This window comes from Strix uralensis, chromosome 2, assembly GCF_047716275.1.
Source record: "Strix uralensis isolate ZFMK-TIS-50842 chromosome 2, bStrUra1, whole genome shotgun sequence".
Taxonomy (NCBI): domain Eukaryota; kingdom Metazoa; phylum Chordata; class Aves; order Strigiformes; family Strigidae; genus Strix; species Strix uralensis.
Genome location: NC_133973.1, coordinates 35,192,261 through 35,218,737, shown reverse-complemented (window position 1 = coordinate 35,218,737; position 26,477 = coordinate 35,192,261). Strand labels below are relative to the sequence as shown.

Here is a 26,477-nt window from a genome sequence, read left to right as displayed (position 1 = left end):
ACAATTTTTTTTTTTATGCTTCCTGAGCATAAAATGTTTGTTGAGATCAGGAGGGAAATGAGAAGGATAACAACAGAGGATTTCTTTTTTTTTTGAAGAGCTAATATTTTACTTGATCACATGCTGTGGAACAAGGAAGGAATAGATTAGCTCTGTGTTTGTATAGCATCTAATAAACAGGTCCCTTTGGATGCTATAAATGTCTGCCATCTAACTATTTGCCAATCAAGACAGAAAAACAATTATGCAAGCCTACAGCTAACAGTAGTGAGACAGACAGGTGACACGGAAGTTTCTTAACACAAAACTACCAGACACTTCTCCACTGTCTTCCTGCTCTGCTCCAGGAAACAACCTTGGCTACTTGGGCCAAATGGTGCAGAGTGCCTCATATCCATACCACTCCCAGCAACGCCAAACCTGAACAGACTGCCAGCCAGCCTTCGCAGGACTCCACACTTGGAGCGAACCCTGGCTCCATCCCTGTCTCAGTCTTCCTCAGCTGCTCCCCACAAGTCTCTATCACACTTGTCTGTTCCACATTTGACTCACAGATCACATGTGGTTCACAATGGTTCTCATTACAGGTCTTAAAATGGACATCTTGCAGCTGTCAAATTTAGCCTGTCAAGGTAAAGACGCTCCACCACATTCCTAAATTTGGGTGGCTGGAGGTCATCTTCAATTCCAAACAGCTCTCTTTGCTTCTACATCCTAGCTCTGGGATACCTCAAGTTGTGTGCTACAAGGGCTCAGCTCTCCTCTTGAATCAAGACAGATCTTTTTTTGAAAAACACATTTTAGTTTTTAGAATTTAGCAGAATTAGGAATTTTTTAGTGTGGTGTGCCCTAAACAGTAAGATGTTCCTCACAACCCGTCCGATTATTTTAAGATGACGCTGAAGGAATCATTAACAAAAAATATTCTGAATAAAGAAGCCTAATATGAGGGTGCATGGTGTGCTGGGGCAAGACTGGGTGGAGAGCGTGAGATTTGCCCGTCCATCCTGCCTACTTGAACAGTTCCTGGACTGACATCATCACCAAACTGCTCCTGATTTCATTTGGTTGCAGACCTAGTTTTGCTCAAGTAGGGATCCTGTGAACAGTGAACACACATGCGGTGTGGATCATCCAGGAATGGCAATGAGAAGCGTGGGACAAGATCCCAGAGCAAAGCAGGGAGCAATCCAAACCAACAATGTAGGTGCAGTCACTGTAATAGAAATTATCACTAAGCCTTCAACTAGCATGACTCTGTTTTAGGCATCACTAGAGGTACCTGGATGAGGAGGAATCTATGGAACTGATACAACTTAGGGTAATAGGATACCATTGCACTTCAGAGACTAACTTCAGTAGGTGTTCAGGGGTATGCAATGCTGTTAGCACTTACAGTTTCAGTCCAAGAACAGTTTTACCTGCTGAATTTTTCTGTTTGATGTAGTGGATGGACGTGCGTTGTGTCTTTGGATGAAGCAACAGCAGCAGGACTGGTTCAAGAATCCTTGCAACATCATTAAGTGAAAGAGCACGGATCAGCCAGCCCTGTGCTGCAGCACCAATTGCACCATCTGAACAATTGAGACTGTCCAGTACCACAAACAGAGACCTGAGTGGAGAAATCAGAATGAAGAAGTACAATTGAAATCCCTAAAAAAGTTAATGCAAACAACAAAATAGCGGCAGGGTGGCACCAGACACAGTGCATGTTTAAGTAAGCACCAGCCAATAGCTCACGTCTGCTAACAATATCTTGATCATGCACATTTTCCCAAGTTGAGGTCAAGTACACATGCGTTTGTAGAAGCAAGGCCATATGTATACTCACACTCTAGAAGAGCAGCATACTTTAAAGTTCTTTCACATATTTATTTAGAAAGACTCTTAATGCTTTTGTCTCATTTTATACAAAGGTTATGATCTCTTAATAGGAAGTAAAACTAGAATAAGGTAATTGGTTTTTTTGCACAAGTAGCTGGTTCTATTTTCTTTGGAAAAATATCTAACCAGCTCCAAGATAAAAAAATGTCTGACATGCAGAAATTTGTCTTCAAGCTATTCTTCATATATGAAGCTCTTTCTATTTTTACAGAAACTTCCTTCACAAAGGAAATGCACCATGCACACTGAGTGCTTTGCAAAGGTAATAGTGCGAGAAAGTTGAAGATCTTCCTCTTGCTCATTTTTTTGTTCTCTCTACAGAGAACTTTTTCCCACTTCAAGAAAAAAGAACAGAACAAAGCATGGTATAGTTAAATATATAAATGTAAGTCTAAGCCAGTGGAAATGGAAAATACCTATCAAAGGACCGATTGTGAGAAGTCACTCTGCTGCCTTGGATCTCTCTGGTCAGATGCCACATGACAGAGAATCTGAACAGTGCTTCCAGCCTTGTCCCCTTTGCAAGGAAACAAGACAGATACATATTTTTTGCAGCATTTGTCTCCAAGTTAACTTTTAGTGATTTTTAAATCTCTAGCAGAACAACAGTTATTGTGTAAATGACTGCTAATCCTTCTCAGATAGTTTGAGAGCATTTTTCTATTTTGCAATAGACTAAACCAAAATGCCATGTATCCATGCATGCACAACCAAAACTTAACAGCCACAGTGTTTGTAGGAGCAAGATAAGATGTGCCAATACACCAAAAATGTATTGCAGGGCTCTTGTGTATAAATATTTTAGTCTTGGTTTGGTATTATGGAGGTTTACAAGTTGAAGATGAACAGGAAGACATTGGTATGTTAGGTAGTGTTTATTATTGGGTAATTTTGTTTGAAAGCTTTTAAAAGATTTCCAAACTTCTAAGTTTCAAAATTGCAAGAGCAAAGATATGAAAACAGTACCAAAGACTGAAGGTGGCTGTTTTAAGTTTTATTGTGCAAGGCACTTCTCACAAATATACTGCAAGTTATTAAAGAACTGTTCTGTCATTAAACTAGAAGTGGCTCACTTATAATACAGCTTACTTATTATGAGATCTAAATAGTAAGGTGAACACAGGGTCAACATTATGTTGACATACACTTACTTACAAAGTAATAAAGTCTTTTGTTGGAATATGAAGTTTACAAAATCAACACAAAGTAAAATGATTTTAGAGTTATTGGTGGAGCTGGGTCAGTTTGGAAATACTGACAACAAGTTTTTAGATACTACATGATTTGGGCTAAAACTAGAAAAGCTCCAGCATTGACTGATAGACCTTGTATCCAGGGACTAAGTTTAGCAGTAGTCCCATGATGAATAAATCCCAGGTTATTGTAAAGGCACAGACAGAGTCTGTCAGACTCTTGGAAGCCAGAGGGACCATGGGAGTGAAGATGTGGGGTGGAAGGGAACTGAAGGCACTCTGGGAAGCACTGGAACAACTCTACAGTGATGAAGGGACTTCAGTGAATACAGGACTTACTTTATCACGATCCAAAAGTGCGTGGCAGATAATGTCTTCACAGATATTTGCTGATGGTGCTAAGCAGTGCAGCCTGTAGAACAGTTCCACACAGGCAATATGATGCTCCCGTGTCTCTTTGTTCAGCTGATTCCAGAGAACACAGGCTACTCTCTAGGGAAAAATAGCAAATAATAACAATAATAACAACAACAACAATAATAATAATGATGTAGTGCCATTTCTTCCCTGACTTAAAAGCTTTCCATTGCATATTGCATATTGCATAAATGCAATATTACCAAAATGGATTTCCAAATTGTCTTAGTTTAGCAAAGAGCAAGAATTCAGGTCATACCTCAGACCTAAAGGAATGCAACTTTCCTACCCTAGTAGGACATGTAATTGAAATATACGTGCACCAGAAGTTAAGAAAAGCATTTCTGCTTTTATTTTCTGGGTCAGAACTCAACAGATTTTACATGTGTCAGGCACAGCAATTGGAAACACAGTAATTAAGAAGAAGATCTTGTAACCAACCCTCATACCAACACTAATATCAATAAATGGTCAGGAAAAGGAAAGCATCTTTGAAATATACTCAAAACAAAGGGGATGAAATGTTTTCATTATTATTCACCCACTAACATTTTCTCTTATCTGAAAACTTAAAGTGGTATCAAAGTTCTCTATAAGTGTAGCTTTCAAACTAATGATACCAAACCCTTCATGTCAGAAATCAACTATACCTACCCAAGAATTTGGGCACAAAACCAACTAGCAATTTGAAAATAATCTGCCACTTTTGAACATCCTGTTGGGAAGCACACAAAGAAGAATGTGATTGCTTTCAAATGCTTGTGGAAGCAAGAAACAGCAGTGTGTCATTGTAACACAAACATGCTGCCCCCAAACATCCCTTCAAGTAGCATTTCCCCATCCTTAGAGGTTCAGTGTAGGTTAGGCAGTAAAAAGAAAAAGGAAATTGACACCTGGTAGAAATCTGTTTTCTCTGAGATGATCTTTAGAACTCCAGGAGCAATGGGAGGCAGGGTGACCATCTGTAGCTTTCCAAAGAAGGGGTTGTGGCCAGATACTTTGTACCGCTTCATTCTGTCTTCTATCACAAGTGCCAGTGACTGGGAATGGTTGATCACCTCCAGCAGCGTGAAGATGGAGACGTTCTGAACATAGCAGTCATTCACACAACAGCATATTGTCATTAAGGACTTCAGCCACAGAGGGAAGGTGGCATCACAACCTCCTCAGAAGATAAATGAGAAAAAAAGTTTTGGAATAATCCCAAGGTTATAGCCATATTTTCAAGAATTCTTCAATCAAGCTCACAGGACAAAGAGACAAAAATGACTGCCCAAATCCAACTGTCATGCTATCATCAAGTCCCTTACTTCAGAAAGAACTTGCTTCAAAGCAAGTTACATTCTCTTCCCTGTTTCTCCCAGCAGAAAGCTCTTGCAGGACCTCAGTAACCCAGTAACTAGTGGATTCCTGCTTTCCAGTTTATGTTTATTCATAACTAGTTTTCAAAGCTGCTGTTTTCCAGCTGTCGTTATCAAAAACAACAACAGAGGTCTGCTGATCCAAGGATGCTCTTTTGGGTAGCACTGAGGCATATAATTTCAGAAACCATGAAGCACACAAGGAACTGATATGACTAACATCAAGTCAAGCCATCTTTGCCTCTCTTGACTGAATAATCAGATAAACTTTTATTAAGGCTTGACTGGAATTCAGTCTGAAGTTTGAGTTCACATCTCTGGCTTCAAAACCAAATGTTTTAACTGCTTTACTACCCCAACAAAATGACTTTTACTTCTCCGCATCAGATAACTTCTGCATCACAGGCAACCTAGACCTTCATTAACAGAGGTTCTCCTTTCGGCTTTAAACCTGCCTGTATTCTCCAGGGTGTGCAGTTTAAAAGAATTTGAAAATAAACTTCTATAATCCTAGACTGATATTCCAAAGAAACACAATTATAAACACAACCCTTCTAAGTTCAGCTACATTGCTGACCACACAGAATATGTGGAAGCGTCCATGTCAAGCAGACAGCTCACCCATGTAGATGATGGGCATATCATCACTTTGCTAAGGAAGATAGCAGAAATTGGTACTGAAGTGAGGAAAAGAACCCAATTTTCCAGTTTCTCACCTCTCCATTCACAAACCTATCTTGTCAATTAGCCTTCAGGCCAATAACTGCTCCTGCTAAAGCTAATGAACTTGAATTCCCAGAACAAACAGGCCCTCTAATTATACAAGATTATTATTGTATGTTAGCTTATATTGAACTCCTTTGAATTCTGAGGGTTATGAAAAGAGCTGGTTTTGCTTCTGTTACGGTTTAGAGCTCCAGTTTTCCATCTACACCCACCTTCCTCTAACACATCCTTTTTTTTTTTTGGGGGGGGGGGGGGGGGGGTGGGGAGGATGGGGGGGGATGTACACATGGATGTCAGGGGGACAGATTTCCTGAAAATCCTGAACCATTCCACAAGGCTCTACAGGCCAGAAGGTCTTTTCATCCCTTCAACTACAAGTTTTGTAGTGAAAGCTTTCAAAAGAATGTGAATTTGAAAAGTGTGGTAAAAATTGTCCCTCAGCTACAAGACACAAAACACATGCTGATGTGGGTAAAGTCTTTAACTCACATGGAACTTGCCTTCAGCCCTGTCAAAAGGCATTGCTACCAGCCCTGGTCACAGGTCTTGCAAATAGCCAAGATCACACGGCTATTTGCATTCTCAAATGCTCAAGTTGCCCAGTAAAGGAATCTTTTCTTACCAGGGACTTGAAACAGAGAGAGATACAACTGTTCCATTTCTTCCTCTGAAAGATAGACTGGGAATGTGGTACAATCCAACAAAAGGTGACAAGCTGCAGCAAACGCTTCCTTGCAGTCACCTCTAAGGGGTCCCAAGACAAGCATCACTTGTTCTAAGTCCCACTCTTCTTCCTCCTTTTCCTTTTTATTACCAGAGTTGTGGTCAGAAGGAAGAGGATTAGAGCTCTTGTTCTTGAATGGTGACCCTCGAACTGAGAACAAGTCTGAAAGCATTTGTTTAAACTGAGGTACAGTGATTTGCTTTGCATCCCATGGGCTCTTTTTCTTGCTAGCACTTTCAGGTAACCTGTAGCCATTCTCTTTTTTCTCTTTTCCGCTCATATTCATTGCTGAGATGCTTTCGTTACTTGTTTCTTGAAATTGCACCCCAAAAATGTATTTACTGGAAAACTTGGCAACCAGCTCTTGGATGCAATACAAAGTCTTCTGAATGCTCCCCCCTTTCTTCCAGACATCATCTCTCTCAAGGGTCACAGTTGGCACCCCCAAGTGCTGAGAGAGTTCTGGGGAGGAAGCACTTAGACCAATGCCACTGTCTTCTGACTTCAGGGGAGGGAAGGGAGTCTCATCCTCCTCCTGCAGCACAGACTTAGTCTCCAAGGTTATGTCCACATTTTCCTTTTTCACTGGGCTCTAAAACAGAAATGTTAATGTGGTTAATGTGACATTGTGTAGATAATTTTAAACTATGTAGAACTGTGGCAGGCACTGGGGAACAGCAATGACAGAAAAACCCCCTAGTATTTGCCATTTTCAGATAGAGATTACTTTTACAAAATCATGAGACATAGTTATTTCTAAGCAGACCAATTCAATTGCATTTAAAACCCAACACATTTGTATAATCCTCACACCTTGACTCATCAAATACCAACAGGTCCATAGCTACAGGTACTTAGCAAATGGAAATGTTTCCTTAAAATCAGTTCACCACTAGAACAGTATTACTTATGCTGGATTATTTCTAGTCAAATGCATGCATTTGTTCTACTGCAAAACTCTGGCAGGCTGTGCTTGTGTGATTGCTTTATGCCATCGATTCCTCATTCCCTGTCATGGTCTCTTGCACACAAATAATACCACATTGTATTAAACTAAAATATTAATTGAAATCCTTGCAGACCTAACCAGCTGTAAAGTGAGGCTTGATTTGGCACCTCAAATCTTTAGCAACTGCATGATCCTGAGTGCCTTTTCAAAACCATTAAGATCCCATTCTTCCCCAGAGGTAGAATTCCCCAGATTCAAACAAGACTATACTCTTTCACTGTCACAAATAATTCAAACAAGTCAGAACTGAATACTCAGTGAGAATAACAAGGCATCAGGCAGCTCTGGAATGGGCCAAAGAAGATAAGTTTCCAATATCTTTATTGCTAGTTATCATCTAGGTTTAAGGTAGGAGAATTAGCATTTTAAAATAACTTATGTCACTAACAACTTTAAACATCTATGAGGAGTTGAAAAACACCTACCCCATTTCCACTTCCTGTCTCAATGTCCAAATAGGAAGGGGGCATTTGCACTTTGCTAAGCACCTTAAAACAGGTCTTTAAGGCATGAGTGAGTTCTGGTAAACCTAATACTTCCATATTTTCCAGGAGAGACTGCACCATATAACTGAGCATCTGTGGAAGATACTGAGTCTGCACTTCAGAGTAGAGTTCCTAAAATAAATAAGAATTTTTTAAAATAGTTATATTATTATTCAGCTGTCTAGCAACACTGCTCAATGACTGATAAAGTCAATTCACAAATGTTTAAGCTGTACAAACTTCCTTCAGTGCTATTCCTTCTTTCTTCATTCTACATGATGAACACTGAGTCATACCCTAAAAATCTTATGATAGTCAGCCAGCTACTAAGAGACCAAAAATTTCTAGGAAATTATTTACCCAAGGAGAAAAAGGTACACTTTTTCATTCCTTTGATAGAATCACCATATTTCAAAAGGCAAACAATTTTTATTTTGCTAGGCAATAGCAGGGGTAGCCATCCATATATGAGTCAGCACATAAAACTATACTTTGCAGGACATATCGTGCATATGCACATGTATGTCAATTTGTCTGTTTTCTTTTTAGGTAATCACAATATGTATTATTTGACTTTAAGTTTCTTAAGACTTTGAAACAGTTAACTTCAGCTTGCCTTACCAAAGGAATCACATCAAGAAGAAACACCAATAGTGTGCAGAGCTCTGAAATTGTAGGAGGAGTGCTAATATTTTCAAGAGGATATCTCATCTGTGTGGATTTGTTTCTGGATTGAGAGAAACATTATTTTGTAAGCTTTTTTCCTGTCAAAATTCTTGTTACAATAAAAAAGCTTCATGAAAACCAGCACAAAATACTGAACAGTTAGGCTTTCTGAAGCCAAGTAAAATGGGACTTCTAATACAGCAGGATAAAACATTCTGTCAAAACCACCTAAACTGTAGCATGTAGGATGCTAAAGTGCTTCTAAATTTCAGATTGAATCTCTGTACATGATCTTACTACTTAAAGTATAATCTTCTCTCTTACATTTAGAAAGAGATAAAATGATAGAGTTCTTTATTCTTCTTCAACAAACATTTGTTCTTCCAAGGAAGACTTCTTCACCTCCCCTCCCAAGCCCCTTCCTCCTTCAGCTGTCATTTTGAAAGTAATTTCTTTCGTTCTCATGTTGCTAGTTTCCATCTAATTGTTTATCTGTTTGCGTTCTTGAATTATTTTATGATGCAACTTACATATCTGTCTGATTCTAACATATATTATGTCCCTTCTAGAATTTAAATGCTTCAGTAAACTTTATTATCTTACACAGATAGCTCTTAAGCGGTATTTTTAAGAGGAGCACTATTGTTTAACAACATAAACACCTGAAACAATCTTCAAAACATTTGGTCATGTAATCCCAAAGAAAATCCGTGCTTAAGGATGTGATCAACAAATTGACTGTTTTGACAATTTCCGAAGCATTTTTGTTCTCTTTGATTGCACTGCGTGAAAGGGGAAAAAAAGGAAAAAAAAAAAGAAACAGATATCAGTGAAGATTCTGAAAGCATGCACATCACAGTGTTAACTGATGAGTTCTAAAATCCTTTTCTCCTTTTCTCTACAAGCTAAAAGACATTGATTGTTTTGAGTCAAGCATTAAGTCATTCTGGAATAGCTAGAGTTTGAGCATCTTTCTCCCAGATTAAAGAAACTGAGCCTTCAAATTTGAAAATCAAAAAAGGCTAAGAGTTCTCCGACCAGACTGATTCTTGGCCAATATAACTGAATTTAATCAACACCAATCATATCCAGTGTACTTCATTTTCTTCTCTGCCAATCAAAGAGAAATCAAGCATGTGTGGAGAAAAGGGAAAATCGTGTCTTCTATACAGAAGGTCACTTTATTAAAAACCTAACCTTCCTTAAATTGGTTAGATTTTAATAAATTATCTCAATATAAAAGATACAGTTTCAGTTCATAGTTGAAAACTTGTAGTTATACCTTGCAAGAGTGTTGCCACTTTGATTATAGCTAAGTTTGAGATCAGAACCAAGTGCATCTTTGCAGTGGGAATAAAAGGCTCTAATAACTTCAAGGAATAGATCCCCAACAACCTGTGGACCTGCAATTTGAAGGAAAAAAAGACTCCAGTAGTTGCACCAAAGGCAGCTCAGTTACAGACTTGTATAGACTTAAGTTAGGGGTAGCTAGACTAAAAAAACCACAATCATCCAAGTAGGAAGAAAATGCTTATGTGGCTTTTTAAAATGTCAGATTTTCCAGTTAAAATAAGATTAAATATGTAGTTAAATATTTGTTTGGGTTTTTTTTTTGCTTGTTTTTTTAAAAATCAAGTTAAATACCACCTGTTGTTCATTTTACGTAGTACTTGGAAAGCCATAGCACTGGCTCTACATTTACTTAAGTCACTCCCATAAGGCACCTACACCGCAATAATTTATATATGGGCATAATCATAACCATGGACCTGCAGTTCACATGCCAGAAATAATCACCATGTCTGGATCCATAAGGAAAACAAGCCGTTTCCCAATACACATTTAACATAGTAGCCTTGATTAAATTTTGAGGGACAGAAACTGGAAAAATCTTCAAATTGAAAAGTTCAACTGCCTAAATATATTTTAAAAATGCATAATTTATAAACAGTTTTAAGAAGTAAATGTAAATTAGATGTGTGCTGACAACTGCACAATAGCACTTTTTTGTTTTAGCTAAAATTGTCTATAGAGGAGGCAAACAAATAATAAGTACAACACCCTAAACATGGAACTGTTTTTAAAAAAGTAGTGTATAAAGCATTTCAATGAATGCTTCTAAAAAGTAGGAAAAAAAAAGTTAAAGCCACTAAAAGTAGCAAAGAAGGTCAAAGATTCTTGTTACATTTTAGATTGCTAACTTTAAAAAAAAAGTTGCATTGCTGAATTTATTTCAAAAGGAAATGAAAATCATATTGGCTTAAGGCTCAAGAAGTTATATTTGGGTGCTGACTGGAACAGAAAGATTAATCTGAATAATGCAGTTCAGCTAAATAACTTATTGTAGTCCAGATTAAGACTGATTGTCAGCCAAATAAAACATACAATAGGGTAGTACCTGTCATCTACTTTCTAAATTAGATTTAATGAAGAAATTTATAATGTAACCACCTTAGTCAACTGTCCCTTCTTCAGCCTTTCTGTCAGGAAATAAAAATGCTTTATATAAGAGGCTTTAATCATGACAGTTTTTTTAAAACCAGCTAAAAACCAGCTAAAACCAGTAGAAGGAAACATTAGCACCACTGTTCTATAAACAGACTAACAACTGCTTCTACTAAGGTAGCATTTATTTGTTAGACAAGCAATATAGAATCCTCAGTTTTCCTGGCAGTGCTTCGATAATTCTTTCACAGGAAATGTGCTTAAAAGGACTCCTGACCCATGAAAGAGGATAAGCTTACCAGAATACAGGAGCCTGCAAAACCAACTGTCACCCAAGTGTTTAGTCTTAGTACATGAGTTTTATTCTAAGTCTGCAGGCTTGCTCAATGGTAACATCACTCTCCTACCCAGGATAGTACCTAGAACAACACTTTGGGAGAGTCAGCCATTAAGACTCTAATAGCTGCTAACAAATACCAGTTAACCAGTCCATAGGCTTCTCATACCTGTCAGATTAACAGAACATAATTTCAAAGATTTATCTGTACATGGTTCTTACAGAATACTATTAAATCCTAAAAATCTGTCAAGTTACTTTGGCTTATTTTTTGATGCAGAAAGGAGAACTTGCTCTTTAAAATAAGGGCTGGCAGGGCCTCACCCTTCTGGTGCTGGCAACTTCATGTATACAACAGAATAAACATATGACAGTCAGGGAAGAGGAGGAAATTATTCACGGCTCAGTCACAAAGTCTCAAACTATAGCTCCCACAGCAGTGTCAGGCCAGCACAGGCTGGAAGTGCCTCTGACAGAGGCACCCCTACCTCCCCACACCCGTAACAGGTTATTTCCAGCTGGAGCACCTGCAGGTAAGGGGTACTGCCCACTCTGGCAGCAGTACTACCACAGGCTGGCTGCCTGTAGGACTACAGTGTCTGGAAAAGCAGCATGGTCATGAGAATCCGATTCAAGTATATAGGAAGGCCTGCAAGCACAGCCAAGCACTGGAAACAAACCCAGGCAAGAGTAGTACCGGTGGTTTTCCAGATAGAAACTGCTTTCTAAGACACAACAAAAAGAGAGCTGACAGTATTTTAGAGAATGAACTCCAAGGAATGAATTGAGCAGAATACTGAGACTAGGGCAGAAGTGGTTCTTTTTAACTGACCCCTCAGATTGCAGTTCTGGGCACGGAAGAGAGTTAACCTCACTGGGATATGTCCATGCTACACAGTGGAGTGCTCTGCAGAAGAGCCAGAGATAACCTGGAGAGAGCGCTTGCTCCAGAGCACTGTTCTGAACCATGTCCAGGGCAAGGAACACAGCCCCCTGCACACTAATACACAACACACACACATTCAGAATTAGGAAGAACTGTATAGGGTGTTGTCTTGAGTCCTACTGTCAAAGGCGATGAACACCAAGTTGTGACAGTTGTTAGCACTCGTAATAGAAGTGACAAGCAACATTACCTATTTCAGGTTTGTCAAGGAGACTGATTAGGATCCTGAAGGGTTTCAAATAAGCTTGATGCTGTTCCTCTGTATCAGACTCTGGGAATTTCTGATGTAAAATTTCAGTCAAACTCTAGTAAAAAGAAAACATCAAAATGTTATACATAAAAGAGAGATTGCCATTTTATTAAGACCTGAAGTGTTTCTAAATTTGATTTTGTTTAGTACTGACTACAACTGAACTTTAATTTTCCATACAGAGTAGACAAAGCAATGACATCTTATCATCATCTGTACTGAAAAGCTGATCTTATTCAGGGAAGCATTTCTAAATAATTCAGCTAGTTCATCAAAGACACTACCCTTTGGTTTCATTAGATTACATTTGTATTGTAAGCACATACAATATTGGGATAAATACAGCACAGCAGGCATTCAGATAGGTGAAAATATAAGCACCAAAAGGATGTTATTTTTAGGGAAAAAAAGCAAAGGACAAACCAAGTGGCACAGTGAACAATTCTAGATGCAGTTTGCACTAACATTGAAAAGGATCATAAATACATCTGTATACAATGAACACCAACCTCAACCAAAAGATCTTTAGAATATTTTGCAAAGAAATAAATAGCATGGTCTTCAGAAGTTGTTGAGTCTGGAGCAAAAGTACCACCTTTAATATCAGAGCCTACAAGATAAACAGAGACATCAGAAGTACAAACACTACAGTACAGAGCACTACACACATGTCATTTATACAAATATTGAAATTACGCTGCATTTTTAACCTTTGTCATTTCAACACTTTGCTTGAACTTAGCTCACGTACTGCCCAAGGACAGCCCACATATCACAGTTTGAGGCACCCATATGTGCTATACTGAACATAAACCAAAACCAAGGCCAGATCCAGACATGGAGTCAGGAAGAGCAGCCTTCATGAAACTACATAGCTGCAGCTCTTGCCCTGTCAGTTTTAGCCTCCTCTTATGCTGTTAAAACGAGGCAGATGGGGAGAAATTATAGCTCTCTTATAGCCCCTCCTTGACAATTAAGCCCACTATTACTTCCAGAAGAACAAGGTTAAAATAGCACTCCACTCCTTTCGGTCCACTGAACCACTTCAGAATGAACTGTGGATGGGACCAGAAATAACTCATCAGATACCCTGTGCAATGGACAGTGCAATGAATTCACCTCTGAAGAGAAGAACTGTTTACCAAATGAATGCTTAATTTTATTAAACAGGTACTTAATAAATGGCAACTAAACAACACTTTATCATCATTCATTAACTGCTGAAAGAGCATATTACATTTTCAAGCACTGATTTTTTTTTTTTTCTCTTGGGTATTCATAATATTCAGTATCACTGTATGTTTTACATTACCTAGCAACCATGCGTATAATCTTCTATTGAGTGACATGTCTCTCCTCAACAATGTCTGTGTAGCTGCTGACAGAATATAGACTAAATCAGTCCTGCGCAATAGAATAGTGCTTTCCTTGCAGTCCTAGGATGAAAACCAAAGATACTTTAGCTGTTTATGAACACTGAAACAAGTCAAATTAGTAATGAGGGGTTTTTTTAACTGGTAATATTAATGTTTTGAAAAAAAAAGGCAACAAATCATCAACAACAAAATATTTTGTATACGGAAAATCTCAAGAAAGAGAATCTGGCACAATTGTGATCATTTTCATATTTAAGGTACAGAGCTACATTTAAGCTAAAAATACTAAAGATGACATTATGTTATACCTTAAGACTTAAAATTACTTGCTACTTTCAAAATACTGACTATACTACTGGGTAAATTAGGAAATGATGGGGAACAGCTCTTGTTTCAAGTAGTATTTTCTTTCCTAGTCTTTAATAGAAGCATCTTCATTTAGCGCAGACAATTCGAAATGCTGAAATCCCATTTGAAAAAGGAGCTTGATATTTTTTCCATATGCAGTTTCTCAGGCCTGAATACTTCCAAACACATTTCAAAATTCACGCAATATTCACTGTGAAAGCACATCTTCATTTGAAGCTGTAAGTAGTCTGAGAAGCAGCAGAGTCTCCTCTACTATTAAAATTGATGGGGGGACAAGAAACTGCAAAATCTGGTCATTGATTTTGAAGGTACAAAATTCAGACATTTGGCAATAACAGAGGTAGCAGCTGGATTTCACAGAAGACACTGTCCTGCACAAAGTGTGCATGTGACAATACCAAAATAGTCCTCTTACCAAAGCTGTATAAAATGGGAAAAAGAAGAGAATCACTTCTAGAGTGTTTCTTTGCACAAGGACATTTGAATCCAATACTGATACACACAAAGACTTTACCTGTAAAAGGAAAAGAAAGCACAATGGTGTTTTACTTCATGATAACATTTAAACTACAATCACTGTTAATAATCACAAGAATGAAAGAAAGCAAACTTGGTTACATGTGAACAATATCTTTTTAAATAAGAGGATAATTATTCAGCCATTTAACTCCTGCCCCCAAAATGACTTAAAAAACTTTTGTGGAATACTGTTAAAAGAATCGTTAATACTTACAAAATACTTGGTTTTGTAACAATACAGAATGTCACAGCGTGACATCACCAGACAGAATGTGAAGGCTCACAAAATGCAGATACTAAAGTACTCTAACTAGCATTATAGTTATTCCATCACTCAAGTGTAACATAAATTACTACCTACTGAAGATTTTCATTTTACTGAAAGATACTAAATTTCAGAATTGTCTTCCAGGACTGCAAGCACTTTGAGAGATCCACATTAAACATTTGTATATACTGTACTATAGAAAAGCTGGTCTTTAACTTTAAATGCAAATTCAGAACAAGTAGAAAAAAGACGTCAGGTTTATCTTCTGATTTGAAACAGAGTCAGTCTTTTAAGACTGCATGCAGTACCAATTACCAAAAACTGCAGAAGCTTCAGAAGATGCATTCTGCAGGCTAACCAAAATCAGTATGGGAGATTCTCTTCTATATTTCAGGTAAGATGCTCCCATGAAGCAACTGTATTAAGCGATTCCATCAGACTCTCTTTCTCTCTCTCCAAAATATTTTTAAGAGTGTGTCATTCTAACTAAATACAGAGAAGGCACAATCTGCTAGTATGCAGGAATCATGGTAGATAAGACTGCTCTACGAGGAGTGTGATGAACTTACTGTGAGCTTATAATCAATGCCAAGCATGTACTTCTGCTGTTTTCCAGACAGCTCTCTGTTGATATGGCTGACAACAAAAAGAGAAGCAGGCAGCCTGATGGATGGGCTGACCAGGACGCTGCCCCAGAGTGCTCCATAGAACATTTCTTGGCCCATCAATAAGGAGAGCTTCACAAGCAGAGCATCTGTTCTGTACAGAGATATATTTGGTATGAGAAAATAGATTTTTTGCTAGTTCAGTTATACCATAAAAAGGCAATTATACATAGAATTAGTATTGTAGTTGACATTATTTATATAATTTCCTCATCTTTGTATTATCAGTATTGTCCTTTTCATGTGAAGATGGCTAGCATCTGATTGTATGAAAACAATCAAACAACATTCAATCCTTTGTCATTGTGCACATTCACTGAAACAAAGTGTCTGTGCATACTTTGGAAACTTCTCCAGTGAAGATATGGATATATAATTGGAAATAATTTAAGTTGATGCTAGACTCTGAAAGTCAATGTTATCAGTCTGGAAGCTGGAAGATATCCTACATATTTGTACTTACAAATCAATGGGCTCAATTTGTAAGTCATTCAATGAAAAAGCCCATAAAATAAAATGGCACACTGTCAGTTATTGCACACAGGACTGGTACCCTGAAATTAGTTTAAAAGCAATTACACTGGAGGTACTATGACTGAAGGCACGTTCTCTGCTTTGGCAATTCTGTCAGTACACCGGTATTTTACTATAATGTAGGAATTAAGAGTTTACATGAGGAATGTAAAAGTGAGAAAAGAAGTCGTCCAGCATAGAAGAGGGACACCTCCCCTCCCCCAGTCTGCTGTTCTTTTCCATTTCTTTGTAAAGTAGCCCTCAAACCATTTTTCTTTTCCATTTTGCGTGTGTGTGTGTGAAAACTCATGCATACGTGTGTGTTTAAGAAGGAAATAGTTTCTAGGGTGAAGCACAATCTGATCTAGTACTTCTGCCACTTTCAGGAACAGCAGGGGATGTATTAGTGTTAGTCCTCAATATTGAAATTCTGAAAACATTCAGTGGACAGTGTCTCATGAAGCTGAATTTAAAATTAATCTGATCTAACACATCTTCCAACAAGATATCTTGGTCTGTATTTCTTGCACCAGAATCATTACGATGAGTAAACTAAAGAGAGTCTTTCTCATGTAATTTTTTAATTTCATGAAATAGCATTCAATTAATTTTAGCATAAGTCTTTCACAGTGAAATATATGGTCAGTTCCTGTCTGTGATCCTGTTTGTTCAAGGCAAAGAGGAAAACAATGTCATCAAGAACAGGGAAAAAAGGTGTAAAACCAGAAGCCAAATCTTGGAAGTTATTCTGCTGTTTCCATTAACTCACTACTTCAAATTTAGTCAGTTTCAAAATAAGTTCAGTCTCCCTAAAAAGTCTTCAGATAGACATGAGATTTAGTTCCAAGGGATCTCCTTTCTCCCCCAAGTCCCCAGCACGTAGTACTATAGGAAAAAGAAAACTAAACACCATCACTTCTAAGCCTGCCTGACAAAAAGTACACACTAAAATTCATGTTTCTACAGCAGATGTATAAGAGGTTAATACTTGTCCACAGACCTGATGTTCTGGAATTGGCAACTGAATGCTACTCACCAAGTTGGGAATGCAGGCAATCTACTCTTAGCTGCTCCAGCAATTGATATGAGCCTTCAATTTAATACTTGTTTTTTAAAAGAGGCATTAGACGTAGAAGTATTTTGCTAATCAACTGCAATCTATGCAGCCTAGCATATCTCACTCACTTTTTTTTTTTTTTTTCTTTTTCTCCAAGTGTACACGCAGCTATCTAAGAGTTAAAAAGGGCAGAGAGAACAGCTAACTCATCCAGACTGGTAACACAGAAGGAAGTACATTACCAATGCAATGTTTAGTGACTCTTTAAGCAAAGAAACCTACATTTGGATGAAACCTACAGTGGTTGAGTTCTTATAAGATCTTACAAAACAGTTCTGGTAACTGAAGTAAAAACACTACACAAATGGATGCTGAGCTGCTCTTCTCAGCACACTTCCTGATTCTGACTTTATCATACTGAATGTCATTGCCATTACTGCCAGGGGCACCCAAGAGTGAGAGATACCTTTTTCCACAATAGATTTTATATGAGTTGGCTCTTGCTCATGTTTTCAAAACCTGAGGGTAAATATCTTGTATAGAAAGACTGGACAGAATTCAGCTGCTCTCTCTTGTTACAATATTTAAAGAGAATTTATTGACAAAGCAGTGGTTTGGGGAGTCAGGTTAATGATTTAGGAATTCAGAGGAACTTTAAGAAAGAGTTTTTATTCCTTTCTCTCAGTACATCTATTTTTAACCCTCCTTTTCCTCTTCTCTCCTCTTCTCCTCCTGAGATGAAAATAGAAGGGGAAAGGATTTTTCTACTTTAGCACTATTTGTTGCATCTTTCAGGGACTTACCATTCTTCCACCCTCAGCAGTTCTTTTATCAAGCCTTCTATATAGAGACCTGACAGAAATTTCTTGAGAACTCCCTAGGAAAGCAAAATACTGTATATTGCTTTTAAATTAATATTAGTTCTCACCTGTCATAAATTTCTGATCCTTCTTCCAATCCAGGCAGCAGTCCAATTACGAAGGCTTGAAGTCCAGGCAGGAGGGACTTTTGGAGAGGAAGAAAGTATTTCTCATACAAACCAAGGAGAACAGGCCTCACTGACATTGCAGCATTTGCCAGAAGAGGAAACAAACCAGAGCTTTTTTTAAAAAAAGAAGGAAAAAAAAAGATAAGAAAAAAAAATTAGTTAATTACAATAGACTGTGAAATGCATGCACCTTTAAAGAAAAGTTTACCTGTATAAGAATAAATCCTTGGCAAGCCATTTTGTCCCAATAATTTTAAAGATTATTTCATAGGTTTCTAGTGCCTTTAAATGCACTCCACTAGGTAGTGCTGGATGCAAACACTGAGATAATCTTTTACTGATGATCAGCCGTCTTGGCAATAGAGAATACTTCAGGTTACTCTGAAGAGCCTGTGGGAGAAAGGAGATGAGAATAAATAGCTGTAATGTAAAAGATGATGTATATGATGACAGCATGTCAAAGGTTTCCTACTAGCACACTGAGAAGAACTAACTGCATGGAGTTTTCTCTCATAAATGCATTTTGTGACACTGAAACAGCAGAATTCTGCAACTGAATTTTCATATGGAATCAGCCATGAACAATCTAGAAAAGTGTGGTCCTACTTTGCTTAGAGGCTGGAAATAGAACTCAAAAGGACAGGACAGGGACAGGGTACCCTTACCCTATCTCCAGTGGAAGTAGGGAAGTGACAAGAGCAGTGTCTCAGCTTTTAAGGATAGTGAATAAAGTAAGAATTAAATAACTATCTTTCTTCAAAAATTTTCATTTCACCTATAGCTGAAATATAAACAAAACCCCTTTCAACCAAAGCAGGCATGATTAAATGGGACAATAACATCTTAGAAGTTACTTGTAATTCTGTGTGGCTACATTCAGTAAGCTTTATTAACTATACGCACTGTATTGATGCATAAGTAAAAGATCTTCAGGACAGAAAACAGTTAACCAAGTATTGCAGACAGGCCAGGCCTCTGGAAAAAACAAACTGTAGCACATTTCTTTAGAAAGATTACTCTTGTCCTTGAACCATGCATGCATTTCATCAGGGTAATTAAGTATGTCTCTCCAATTCAGAGACAATTAAAAAAAGCAGTTGCAAGTAAATGGCACTTTAGCCTTTAATCACTCTCTGGTAAGGCAAACAGATGTTTTCACTGCAGATTGACATTTGGGATGTTTTCAGGATTAGGCAAATTCTTGACTCTCCCAAAGATTATGTCATGGTCTTATCCTACATAATTGTTTTAAATTTGAGGTTCTTCTGTCCTGCCTGAAAAAAGGTTTTGAAAAAGCAGCAGACAAATGAACTAACCTTTCCTTGCTCATTTTCAAGAAAAAAACCCAAAACAGTTCCACAATGATCACGGCATTCACTTCAATGCTGAATACTCTTGTCAGCAGTAAAAGGAAGAGACAAAACCCATCATCTTCAAAAGGAATGTACATCTTACCGTTTAAGAATGCAGTTGGTGGGCATGAGAAGCTAGAATCTGTCAGACTACTATTGCATTATTTCTCCCATTTGCTACCCTGCCTAAACTGAGAGACCAGCTGTTAGTAAAGAGCTTCTAGTAAATAAAATTTACTCAAGAAGAAAAAGGCTGAGAGTTTGTAACAACAGTAAATAGAAAGGTCACACCATTCTTAAATACACACAGTACAGATGCCACTTAGAGACAATTCATTTCCTTCCTTCCCTCCCCCACTATGAGCATGAGATCTGCATTTTGATAGCTACTAAAAACAGAATCCAAGAACACAGCAATATTTCACACATGAAACTAAATCAGGTTATATTTGTGGAGTTATCTTTTATATTTGAGACATCTAGTCATATATTACATGAGTAGTATCATTTTAATATTAACAATTGAAATCTTTAATACACATCATAACTTTGAAGACTGCTTGAAAGCTGGACTTTGAAACACTGTTTATATTGGTTGATATCTATTTGCCCACACCCTCTCTCTATATGACAGAAGGCAATTATAAAAAAATAAGTCAGTGATAAATATTTTTCCCCTCAGTTTTAAGATTGAAAAAATACCATCTTAATATTCTATCAGTTAAAATCTAGGTATCAACTAGGTAGAAAATGAAAACATTCACTGTTTATTACACAGAGAATCTGATCCATTACAGAAATAATGCCATCTCATAAAAAAAGTCTTGTTTGGCTTATTTAATTTCCTAAGGATGTAAAGTAATCTCCACCAGCAAATAAGAACTCCCCTTCCCCAAACATCAGAGATAGCTAAGCAAAACATTTAGTCAGGAGAGGAAAAAACACTCCAGTCATCTTAGGAGTTGACTAGTGGATATTCAGGGATAACTCATTGTTAAGTATCTCTTCTGGGTAACTCTGAAATCTTCGTATGTCCAAATTCCAGCAGGTGAGACTAACTTGAAACAAGACTACATTCATATACATGTGCCAACTATACTGCTTCACCTAAAGAATCTGAAGACATCTCTGTGCAGGAAGCAAGATTTGAAGACATTTATTATGGTCCTCATACACAAGCTGAGAAGACTTTCTGCCCATCACATCAGAACAATTTGGAGACGAAACTCCCTTCTCAAAAGCATGTAGTCTATTTTTCTGACTTGGGTTGAAGAAATACACAGTTGGACACAATTTGTCTCAAGAGTGGGTGTTCCTGGTTAACAGTTGTCTCTGATCTTCCAAAAAATGAAAGAGATTTTAAATCACACTGCAATATATTAGAAGACTGTGGTTGCATCAAGAGCCAATCCAGCAGAGGTGGGCTGGCTGCTACTTCAGAAACCTTCAGATTCTTAATAGCTTCCCCAGAATTGCAGGGTTCAAAGAATTCTAAAAGAGTTGAAAGACTTTCATTACTGATGGATCTAAAACTGTTCACTGAAATAAGTGACATGATAATATACATATTTCCAAATGCTAATTAGTTTCTGTGAGCCAACAGGCAAAGCTTAGAAGCTTGATTTTTAAATACCCTGAGCTCCCACAACTGAAAAAAAAAATCAGTTGTCTGTGAGATCTTGGACTGCTCAAAAGCCATTATAATGTCAGCTGTTACAGGTAGTTAAATGTTGTGGTAGTAAGCATGGTATCACTGGCACTGTATGCAGATGAAGATCCCATCCCAAACCATTGCTTCCACATTCAGAATCCAACACTAATGACTGCAAGTGGACAACTCCACTCACAGGTTTTGACATCTATTAATTACTCATTCTTTTGATTTTTGTGAGCTTAATTTGACTGCCTTCAGTTACATATGGGCTGAAGTCCACCCATGATCTACTCTTCCCCTTTGTCTCCAACTGCTCTCCACATGAGCAGTTATGGTGGCAGAAGTGTTAAATATCACTGGAACTCCTAGCAAGGGGTTGGCTTGAGAAGCCTGAACTGCCAGCAAGCACTCCACGCTTAATACGTCATCCCAGGGTTTGGTTTTCACAGATCAGTGAGAAATCAACAATCCCAGAAAACCACAAAGTATTTGACCTAACACTGGCTTTTAAAATAGAGACTTTAATCAGTAAGTCAGGAAGAAATGAGACATGCAAGCTAATGACTTGTGTCCACGTGCACATCCAGTTTTCAGCTTTTTACAGGTTATTCTTCTTTATGGCTGACTAAAGAACACATTATACACACTTAACATTTTATAATGCATAAGCATGCTCAGAGTTTCTTTGAATGTGGACTACAAAGGGTAGAAAGGGAAGACTATCTATTCTTTGCAGCAGTGTGTACATGTGCCTTAAAACAAAACACAGACACACACACAGAGGAATATTCGCATTTCCACAGCTACAGGTTTAAGTCATTCTGCACTGCTTTATAGCACCACTAGAGTTTGCTTAGACATAAAAAACCCCAAGCAAATCAAGTAAATATTTTTATTTACACAACTAGAATTTCAGAAAAATGCAGAGTGTACATCAATTTGTAAGATTATCTTCAACTAGGAAATACTATAACTCTTGTTTTAGACCACAGTGGTTGGGAGGAGAGAGGAAGGAGAGCCTGTGATTCCATTTTCCACTGATTCATTTTCCAAGTAAGTAAAAAAAATTCTAAAGAGAGCTCCAGCTTCCATAAAAATAGCATCATGAAGTTCAAAGATAGTTGTGAGGAAACTGTAAACTAGGAGCTGGAGTTATATTAAAAAAAGGGGGGGGGGGGGGGGAAGATGTATAAAATATCCCTAGTCCTGCACATTGTATTTGTGCATTGGGTGTGGTGAAGTTCCACGAAGCAATTAGGAAGCAAAGACACAAGGCTTGCCTTCAACAGAAGGCAAGTGGTGCTTGTGTTTGTAATTCAGCCAACAGTTATAAAGCTGTGGCAGTCAGAGTTCTGCTACGAAGCAACTGGTGTAAATGGCTATGGCTCATTAAATCATGTCAGAAGAATCCTTCTCTTCTCTCCCCTCAAGAACAGACATATTGTAACATTAAGTGTTACTACTGAAGCAAACAATAGTTGTGCAGCTGCAATGATTTTTGTGCTCTTTCTCCTTCCCCTCTAAACAGATCAAGTGTTTGGCTGAGATCTTATTCACCTTCAAGTTTTTGAAGCAGGAAAAGCCCACAGAAACAAAAAGTAACATACTTATTTTCTACTGAAAGTCAAATTAAAAGAAATACTTTGAAATTGCAGACTAAAGACTAAAAACTAGTATTGTAAGAATTTATAATCTGTGCATTTACACACTTGTGTTATGTCCAAGGATAAAAAGCAGTTTGAAAGTGCTCTTTTAGAGCAAACATTGCTATAATTACTGAGCAGTTCAACCATGTTGTAAGCATAAAATAAATCCCTCTAGAACAACTGGTTTTCCAAAGGTTATGTGCTGGTTTTGGCTGAGATAGTTAATTTTCTTCGTAGTAGCCAGTATGAGGCTATGTTTTGGATTTGTGCTGAAAATACTTGATAATACAGGGGCATTTTAGCTACTACAGTACTTACACAGAGTCAAGGCCTTTTCTGCACCTCACCCCACCCCACCAGCGAGGAGGCTGGAGGTGCACAAGAAACTGTGAGGGGGCACAGCCGGGACAGCTGACCCCAACTGACCAAAGGGATATCCCATATCATATGGTGTCATGCTCAGCATATAAAGCTGGGGGAAGAAGGAGGAAGGGGGGGATGATTGGAGTGATGGCATTTGTCTTCTCGAGTCACTGTTACACATGACAGAGCCCTGCTTTCCTGGAGATGGCTGAGCACCTGCCTGCCAATGGGAAGTGGTGAATTAGTTCCTTGTTTTGCTTTGCCTGTGTGTGCAGCTTTTGCTTTACTGTCTATCTCAACCCACAAGTTCTCTCACTTTTACCCTTCCGATTTTCTCCTGTATCCCACAGGGAGGGGGAGTGGGAGAGCAGCTGTGTGGTGCTTGGTTGCTGGTTAGGGTTAAACCACAATAGTTATATTTTGTTTTCATGTTGAACAATAACTATAAATTAACATCTTGCTCTGAAAAGGGACACTGCCTGCCAGCCAGGCTCAGTGACAACAGTCACTGATAAAGCTTCTGTGCAAGTTCCATACCACTGATATCCAAATAACGTTGAAAAATTGTTGATGGAGGTATTTCTGCCAATATGCATGGCAAAATCCCGACCATCATTCTTGTCAAACAGATGCAGGTTGGGTTTTTTTTGGTAGGTTGGCTGGGTTTTTTTGTTTGGGTTTGTTGTTGTTGTTGTTAGTTAATATATCTGAATTAAATGAACAAACAGGGGAGTTTAAATATTCACTTGCCAAAAACCCAGTCAGATTTTGTGTTCTTCTGTGAGTCAGTAGGTTTCAGAGACTTTTTTGAAAACGTCCTTTCATAGTTTCCTTACAAAAGCAGGCTGTGGAATCTAGCATTTACTACTGCTCAGTTCTTCATTTTGCAAACTGTGTCACTCATCTGATGTTTGCCTGCACCCAGAGTTAAAATTTCTAGAAAATATATGCCTATAATCTGGATTAAAAATGCTAATGCAAACTATGCACTTGGATTTTCCTAATTTCATAATATTTTTAGCCTGCTTGAAGTTCCCCCTACATGAATACTTTCATATATATTTTATATAATATACATATCTGTTTATACTCTGAATAGACACTGACAAGCATTTTGGATATGAAAATGATGTTAAAAGCACCTGTTTCACTGACAAACCCGCATATGCTGAACCATCACCTATTTCTAGGTTTAAAAAGACAACACTCCTCCCATCCAGCATTTTTTTCTGTCAAAGTATTGAAATGATTTCGCAGAGTTGTATTCTTTTAAAACACTGGAACAAGCTGGAAAAATCTGCAATAGCACAAGCACATTTTAGCACCAAGACAATTGAAAAGGATTACTGTATTCTGGATGCAGCAATCTGTACCGAACATCTGAAAACCTTAATCACAAAACAGTGCTTTCCAAACAGTGAATATATGCAGATTTGCAAAACAATAAAAGCATGGTTCAAAGCTGTATCTATGAACAGTACTGAGGAGAGAACAATCCTGTTTCTTGAAGCATGGAGCAGCCTATGCTGCAACTACTAAACGACTGGTTATAGTAACTAGCGCTTGAACAGAAGCAAAGCACAGAGAGAGAAAGAGAGAGAGAGAGATTTAGAAGTGGAATATGAGAAAGTTTCAGGGCAAATCTGAAGCCCCTCTTTAAAATGTCTGTATTTACTGCCTGTTTAATTCACCTGTTTGCATCTGTCCATTTATATTCTTCTATAAGTATTTATAAACATTACTTTCCACTGTTTTTCTTTCACCGTGATGATGCATAACACCCACACTATACAAATTAAAACCCAAAAATCTTTCCCTTACAAACTCAGTGTACATCATAAGTTAGCAAATTCTGCCAACTCTAGCTTTTGTTAGAAAATGTAGTTTCTCCCCATGCTCACACCTGGTACCTGCAGTTCTGTTCACTGCATGGGAGATTCACCTTGCCTAACCTTAGAAGCCTAGGTCAGCTAAAAACCATGGGCAAAACTGTAGTAACTCGCCTCAGGCTCCCTACAAAACCAGTCAGGAACACAGGCAATTTTAGGACAGCATTCATCTGACCTACTTTAAATAGCATGAGATGAGTCACAATAACAACAAAAAATAAACCCCCTTATTGCACTCCCTGCCTAAAAGTGAGTCGAGGTGAAGCTGTCCACACCAAAGTCATCTGAAGTTAGATGAGGCGCATCTCCCTTAAGCACCAAAAAATAATCTTTCTGGATCTACAAACTGACCCGTTCGGCTGACCATTCAGATTAGTCAACTGGTTTCTCTGTTGCTTCCCTGGTTCTACAAGTCACTGTGAAACATCAGAACCAGGGAAGCAACAGAGAAACTGTTAAAAACAACCTTCAGTTTAACCTTGGTAGCTAAGAAGTAATGGAAAGAAGTAGCAGAGCTGTCTTTTCACAAGGAGTAACAGCAGTAAGAGTTCCAAGATCACTTGTTTCAGCGAAGGTCAAAGGGATCTGGATCAGCTCTGTCCATTCTTTTCCCCTGTCTTTAAGCAGGAAGAGCCTGTGCTGCTTCCTTCCCCCAGACCTTGTATTGAAAGGGTAAATGCCACCGAGCTTCTGTAAGAAGTGCATGTGTGTGCGTTAACTTGGGGGACTTAATAGTGCAAAGTACTGCTGAAGACTGCCTACAGGAGAAAAAGCCCCAGAAAATATTACACCTATATAAGCAAGAACACCCACAATTAAAGTCAACAATACAAAGATCCTTAAGAAACATATGTTTAAGAGAGATCTTCCATGCTACTCCAGAAGCATGAGAAGTACTTCCAAAACTCCTTGACTTACTCATCCTCTTCTGTCTCTCCCCTTCTCAGCATTTTCATGTTTGCTTACTAGACATCACCGCACAATGACTACTGACACTCTGAATTACTGAATAAAACCATGTGCAGTGTTTAAAAACATTATTATCATTGAGATACTGTTGATCTCCTCCCTCCTACCCATTCTCTTCCTGGTCATTCATTCACTCTCAGAACTGACTGGAGAAGAAATTACGCTCTTATGTTAGAAACACCTCCCTCCAACACTAACAGAACTCAACAACAATATTTATGTTTTAGGAGGTCAGAGACCAAGTAATCATAGGAGTTAAGAGAATAGCTATTGACATGTTATTTCACAATCTTCATTTTGGCGGCACATTCCCCTGACATATCATCCTTATTTTCATGTAACAGATAGAAGCAGATGAGCACTGGGGATAATTTGCTCTACCCATTCTTAAGCTCCTAAAACGAGT

At 38.1% G+C, this 26,477-nt stretch overlaps 1 protein-coding gene across 5 annotated transcripts in view; it reads right to left on the bottom strand.

The window, feature by feature from the left end:
* DOP1B (DOP1 leucine zipper like protein B) overlaps window positions 1-26,477 on the bottom strand; it is a 55,741-nt gene that overhangs the window by 22,813 nt on the left and 6,451 nt on the right. For 4 of the 5 annotated variants that reach the window (XR_012627481.1, XM_074858296.1, XM_074858298.1 and 1 more), the window contains 16 exons: window positions 18,407-18,588; window positions 18,139-18,309; window positions 15,545-15,734; window positions 14,604-14,702; window positions 13,756-13,879; window positions 12,953-13,053; window positions 12,384-12,498; window positions 9,748-9,868; window positions 9,128-9,247; window positions 8,421-8,526; window positions 7,740-7,931; window positions 6,204-6,897; window positions 4,388-4,659; window positions 3,417-3,569; window positions 2,301-2,401; window positions 1,422-1,612 (listed from right to left, as the gene is read on the bottom strand). Coding sequence is in view for 4 of the 5 variants with exons in the window: in XM_074858296.1 (XP_074714397.1) it covers window positions 1,422-1,612; window positions 2,301-2,401; window positions 3,417-3,569; window positions 4,388-4,659; window positions 6,204-6,897; window positions 7,740-7,931; window positions 8,421-8,526; window positions 9,128-9,247; window positions 9,748-9,868; window positions 12,384-12,498; window positions 12,953-13,053; window positions 13,756-13,879; window positions 14,604-14,702; window positions 15,545-15,734; window positions 18,139-18,309; window positions 18,407-18,588 (2,932 nt within the window). In the remaining variant the exon portion in view is untranslated. The remainder of the gene's footprint in view (window positions 1-1,421; window positions 1,613-2,300; window positions 2,402-3,416; window positions 3,570-4,387; window positions 4,660-6,203; window positions 6,898-7,739; window positions 7,932-8,420; window positions 8,527-9,127; window positions 9,248-9,747; window positions 9,869-12,383; window positions 12,499-12,952; window positions 13,054-13,755; window positions 13,880-14,603; window positions 14,703-15,544; window positions 15,735-18,138; window positions 18,310-18,406; window positions 18,589-26,477) is intronic. The other variant, XM_074858297.1, reaches the window with a different exon arrangement.